General features: G+C 27.7%; 1 protein-coding gene across 1 annotated transcript; it reads left to right on the top strand.

The window, feature by feature from the left end:
* Positions 1 to 1557: 1557 nt before the first annotated feature.
* Positions 1558 to 4653, top strand: LOC102578538 (xyloglucan endotransglucosylase/hydrolase protein 2-like). The gene is made up of 4 exons (XM_006367798.1): positions 1558 to 1723; positions 2549 to 2643; positions 2950 to 3143; positions 4268 to 4653. The coding sequence occupies exons 1-4, from the start codon at positions 1558 to 1560 to the stop codon at positions 4650 to 4652; spliced, it is 840 nt and encodes a 279-aa protein (XP_006367860.1). The 3' UTR covers position 4653.
* The last annotated feature ends 1847 nt before the right edge of the window (positions 4654 to 6500 follow it).

The following is a 6500-nucleotide window of genomic DNA, read 5'->3' as shown; positions in this document are numbered from 1 at the left end:
AAAAAAAAAAAATTAATATATTCTCCCCCCCCCCCCCCCTCCTAAATCTACCCTTAAAGTATCTAGCAAGTAAGACATATAAGGAGAGATAAATAGTATTTTAAAGCAAATACATATAATGCTATTAAATGTCTTTCTTAGAAGTTGTGCAAACACTATAAAATGAAATATATATTATATTTTTTTAAAACATAAATGATTAAATTTGAGGCTATTTAGATTAATTATTGATACTACAATTCAAGAAAAAGTTAATATCCATTTCATGTTCATTTTCTCTTCAAGTTATTTCTAAAATGAGCAAATTATGATGTGTAAAATTGTGGGTGATTAATGAAGTGATAAAGATTGTTGACCAACTCATACTTCTCTTGCCTTCATTCTTAGGAGGCTTAAAACATGGTCATATCTTTGCATGAGTTTAAGTTTTATATACTGAAGAATCATGACAATAAAATATGAATAGGATAAAAAAAGTATTATTATATTTGATAAAAAAATTAAGAAAAAAAGAAGTAATTATACAATGATGAATTTTGATTAGAGCACTAATTCTTGGAAATCTCTATACATAACTTTTATTGAGATTGTATATGTATATATATTAGAAAATTCATAGTCTATAAATAACTAATTGTTAATTTAAAATTATTATTATATTAATTTAAAGTTCTTGTAGGAATTTATATATAAACTATAAAAATAAATTTGCCTATAGCATATTTTAGTTACAATCAATTCAACATTGATCAACTTTTTTTTTAATGACAAACGTTAATATGTACTATAATAAAAACGATAACTAACTTATAATTACTACAATACGTTATACTATAATATTTACATTCATTATTTAAAATTTATTTATTTATTGATTTTGTGTATCAATCAATTTAGTTGGTTCAATTTTCTTTATTCATAATGTGTTTGAAATTTATTTCCAATATTGATGTAAATAATATGCCCAATTAGGATTTATATATGACTTAAAGGAAAGGGTTTCGACCACACAACACAAAACCATATTTTCCTTCTTTACCATTTTTTTCTTCTTTATTTTGGGTGAAGTATTCGGGTGTGTTTGGTACGAAGAAAATGTTTTTTCTGAATTAACAAAGAGCGCTAAAACCTTATCAGCATTAGTTAATTGTCCTTGGATCCAATGTCGCTATAGACTTTATGAACATATACAAAGAGTGCTAATTGCCTCTAAAAATACATATTTAACGATGATTAAGCTATTGCCGTTAATTAATTGCTACTAAAGATCATTTTCCTGTTTACATTGAGGAAATTATTGCCCTGATTTTAAAGAAATTGTTTTTCTTGAAAAAATAATAACCAATTGATCGAATATAGAAAAATTCTCCATTACCAAACACACCCTTTCCTAGCTCCCCCCACCCACCAAAAAAAACCCAATATATATATCCCTCTAGTACAAGCTTTTCAAACATCTTCAATAAACCCAGCCAGAATTCTCCTTTAACAACTATGAATATTTTACATCAACCATATATAATTTTATTTTATTTTCTATTTTAATTGTTGCAAAATATGTATTTTTATATAAAACTTGTATGTTTATTTGGTCTTTTCCTACTTGGAGCTTTAGCCAAAGATATACCCTATGATGTCAATTATAATATTATATTTGGGAATCAACATGTTGTATCCTTCAACCAAGGAAGAGAACTTCAGATTTCAATGGACCAATCTTCTGGTATTTTTTTTGTTATTATGTGTTGCTCCATATGTTTCGATTTATTTGTCATAGTTTGGATATGTGAGTTTAAGAATGAAAAAAAAAAACTTTTGAAATTTATATATCAAAATATGCAAGGGCGGAGTTTGAAGTCCGAATACAACAATTTTGTAGCTTTTACTCAAATATTATATTTGTATTAGCAAATACATTAAATATGTATACAAAATAAATTTAAAAAGTTAGTTTTAAAATTCAGAACATACAAAATTGAAATTCTGACTCCACTTCTTTAAATGTGTTAGAATATTTATGTGATTATTATAATAATTTTTTAAACTTATAGCTTGAAACATGTCATAACATGTATTTGTCTATAAGCATATCATTAAGAAAATATTGAAATGTGTCATTATTATTATCGAAACACATTAAGAAGGAAATAGTGTCAAATATTAAAGTGAAACGAAGGAAGTATTTATTTTGTTGTTTTTGGCACTAGTAGCAACAATATTTATTTCACTACAAATTTTTTTTATAGAAATTAGCTACAAAATTAGTTACTAAAATACCTCTTGATAACATAATTTTTCGATAATTTTTTGCTAATTCATCGTTAAATTGATTTAGTGATAGAATCCTTTTTGACGCTAAATCCTTTTGTTTTGGTAGTGTTTGTCTAACTAAATGGGATTTTCTTACATCTTGCATCAACCAAATGTTTACAAGTTTAAGCAGTTAAAAAGAACACGTTTCAAATAGTATATAGGAGATTTTTTTTTATAACTTGATTAATTTAGTAAATTATATATAGTATTAATTAATTTGTTGAATTATTTATAGGATCTGGCATTGGATCTAAGGAGAATTATGGTTCAGTTCACATGAAAATAAAACTACCAAACAGAGACTCAGCAGGAGTTGTTATTGCTTTTTATGTAAGTAAAATAATATTATCTTCAATTAATTTTGTGTAAATATTTTTGAAACAATATTTTTATTTAATTGTCAAACACAGAATAAGTAAGATAACTATTTATTTTTCATTAATTTTTTTAATTCCTATCAAACATACCCTAAAAGCAACCGACAAATAACCGTCCATAAATAAGTGTACATAGCACATACTATGACATATTAAAATACGCTGATAGTGTAACATAATTTACGTTATCAATGTATATAAAGTTAAATTCAAGTTATAAATTAAATATTTACGAATTAATTGCATATGTTTTTTGCAGCTACATTCAAATACAAACAATAATGATGAAATAGATTTTGAATTTTTGGGCAATAGAGAAGGCAAACCATATAGTTTGCAAACAAATATGTTTGTAAATGGTGGTGGAAATAGAGAACAAAGGGTGCATCTTTGGTTTGATCCAACTGCAGAATTTCACAATTATAAAATCATGTGGAATGAACATCAAATAGTGTAAGATAATTATGTACAATTTATGTTATATAATGCATGTTTTTACGTCGGTATGAATTAGCGGATTTTGATTTTTCTAATCCCTATATTCTTGATCCAATGCTGAGACATAGTATATTCGTTCTATCTTTCATGACTTGTTAATGATATATAGGAGGTGTGATACTATATATGTTTTTCTTTTTAAAAAATAAATTATTTTTCACCTAGTGTTTGGTATTCAAAGTTGAGGCTTGATTAAATTCAAATTTGAATCAGAAAATCTCACATTGAGAGGTGAAGTTGTCCCTAATAAAAGTGACTTCATACCTAGAAGGACTCATACCCGAGATCTTTTGTTAAAAATGAAGGAATACTTACCACTCCACCATAACAGACTTGATTTATATATGTTGTTCATTTGAGTTGAATCTTCTTTACCATGTTGTTATAACATGTGTTGTCGATCAATCTTAGAAGATGTTTGACTAAGCTTATATAAAAACGGGTGAAAATTACCTTATGAACACTTTTGGGCTTATTGGCACATCTGATAACATTAGAAGTGCTTTATAAGCCAAAATTAATCATAGGTTAATTATTCTTAAACTAAGTAACTTTACAACTTATAAGTACTTTCGATTTGATCAAGTTTTCTATAATTAAATCCTTAGCATCTTTTGTAATGCCCGAAGTACTCTTTCTAAATCTTTTAGAAATTTTCATCATATCTTATTCTATTTCCATCTTTCATTCCTTTTTTATATAAAAATTCATTTTTTTTATATTTTCCATATAAATAGCTTTAAGGATATTTTAGTTTTTTCAATAAAAAGTGCTTATCAACACCACCTCCTTTTTTTTATTAGTAATATTTTTTTTATACCAAACACACTAATTATTTCTTATCGTTAATTTCAATCTTGCTATATTCCTAAATCTTGACAGACACAGTTACTCAATATTTATATTGGTGATCATTAATTGGTGAAGGAGAACATATATATCCAGTAACATTACACAAGACACACATAAGTTAGCCCCGACACAATCAACTTAATTGTAATAGTTGTGTAAAATGTATTTACATTATCAGTGCATATAAATTAAATCTTTTTGTATTTTGTTTTCTTGAATATTTTCAGGTTTTATGTGGACAATATTCCAATTAGGGTGTTCAAAAACAATGAAAATATTGGAGTTGGATATCCAAAACAACCAATGCAATTACTAGCCACAATATGGGATGGAGATGGTTGGGCAACAGATGGAGGATTAACAAAGACCAATTGGTCTTTTGCACCTTTCAAAGCCTATTTTCAAGATTTCAAAATTGGTGGGTGCCCAATAATTAACTCAAATACTAATAATTGCAATTCACAAGGTTATTGGTGGAACCAAAGAAAATATTGGAGGTTGAGTTCTTCACAAAGAAAATTATATGATGAATATAGAGTCAATTATAAAACTTATGATTATTGTGATGATATGATTAGATATCCTACTCCACCCTTAGAATGTGTTTCATAAATATAATCGCAAGAGATTTTACAAGTTGAAATGAGAGGTAAGAGCTTCTCATTTAATCCAACAGAAGATGCACACAAGCCTTGCAAGAAAATGTAGAAAAATAATTTTCATACACTCCTCTGTAATAGTCATCCTTTATAATAATATTTTATTATAATAATAAAGTTTTTAAAAAAATAATAATTATCATGTTATGTTATATTACTATTTCTTATAACAATATTTTGCTATATCAATCAAAAAATATTCAGACGACTTTGACTCTTTGTTTTTTAATTAGCTTTTACTTAATTAGGTTTATAATTAAAAGATAATGTAAATTTGTAAGGCAAAGGATGAATTACCAGATTTGTTCACAAGGTCAATTTCAGACGAGACTATAATCTACAATTCATAGTCCAAGAAGGAGTGTTGAGAATATGTCTCAGGATATTGCAGAAATAAAACAGTTATTAGCTATTTTTAGGGGTTTTAAATTATGTTTTTAGAGTCCTATTTGACTTATATTTAGGAGTTATTTCTTTTTATTTGTTATTTAGAATTAAACTGATAAGTTAGCATCTTATTTTTCTATTTTTAGTTAGGAATTATATCTATAAATGCAAGTCTCTGATTATTAATAAAATAATTCCCTTTGATAATACTGCAGTATTTTTTCTCTCAAAGTCTTTCTCTGTTATTTTCTTAATTTCTTTATTAAAAAAGCCAACAATTGATATCTAGAGCCTTCTTCTTGAGGGACTTGTGAGTAGAAAAATGGATTCCGAAAATAGTTTTTCACGAATGACTCCTATTTTTTATGGCGAGAATTATCAACTATGGGCTGTGAGAATGGAAACTTACTTGGAGGTTCTTGATCTTTGGGAAGCCGTGGAAGAGGATTATGAAATTAATCCCCTGCCAAATAATCCCACTGTGGCCCAGATCAAGAGTCACAAGGAAAAGAAAACCATTAAGTCGAAGGCAAAAATAACTTTGTTTGCTGATGTTTCGATAGCTGTTTTCACGAAAATTATGACTCTTACATCACCAAAAGATATTTGGAATTATCTGAAGAAAGAATATGCTCGAGATGAAAGAATACGAGGAATGAAGGATTAAATTTAATCAGGGAATTTGAATTGCAGAGAATGAAAGAGTCAGAAACAATCAAGGAATACTCTGACAGATTGCTTGGTATTGTCAACAAGGTAAGATTACTAAGCACTGAATTCAAATATACAAGAATTGTTGAAAAAGTTCTTGTCATAGTGCCCGAAAGATACAGCATGTATAACTACCTTGGAAAACACACAAGATCTGTCCACAATTACCTTGGCAGAATTGTTAAATTCTTTGCAGGCTTAGGAACAAAGGAAACTTATGACGCAAGATGGCATGGTTGAAGAAGCATTAGTAGCCAGCCACAAAACTCACAGCAAGGGTAATTTTTCGAAAAATTACCCACCTTGTCAGCATTGTGAAAAAAATGGACATCCTCCATATAAATGTTGAAAAAGACCAGATGCACAGTGCAAGAACTGCAAACAACTTGGTCATAAAGCTGTGATTTGCAGAAGCAAATTTCAAAAAGATGAAACAATTGCTCAAGAAGAAGAAGAAGAAGAAGAATTTTCAACCAAAAAAACTGATTTTTGGATGATTGATAGTGGTTGTACAAACCACATGACATATGAAAGAAATCTTTTTAAAGAGTTCATTCCTATGGAAAATAAGAAAGTCAGAATTGGGAATGGTGATTGTAATCCTGCAAAAGGAAAATGGTCTGTTTCAATTAAAACAAATTCAGGTACAAAAATAATTTCAAATGTTCTTTATGTGCCTGATATTGATAAAAGTTTGTTTAGT

This window comes from Solanum tuberosum, unplaced genomic scaffold (genome assembly GCF_000226075.1).
Source record: "Solanum tuberosum cultivar DM 1-3 516 R44 unplaced genomic scaffold, SolTub_3.0 scf00966, whole genome shotgun sequence".
Taxonomy (NCBI): domain Eukaryota; kingdom Viridiplantae; phylum Streptophyta; class Magnoliopsida; order Solanales; family Solanaceae; genus Solanum; species Solanum tuberosum.
Note: the sequence above shows the minus strand (reverse complement) of the source record. Positions and strands in the feature narration are given on the sequence as shown.

Coding starts and splice junctions, on each gene's coding strand:
- LOC102578538 (XM_006367798.1), top strand. CDS start 1,558: ATGTATTTTTATATAAAACTTGTATGTTTATTTGGTCTTTTCCTACTT. Junction 2,644..2,949: donor GAGTTGTTATTGCTTTTTAT/GTAAGTAAAATA, acceptor TGTTTTTTGCAG/CTACATTCAAATACAAACAA. Junction 3,144..4,267: donor TGGAATGAACATCAAATAGT/GTAAGATAATTA, acceptor GAATATTTTCAG/GTTTTATGTGGACAATATTC.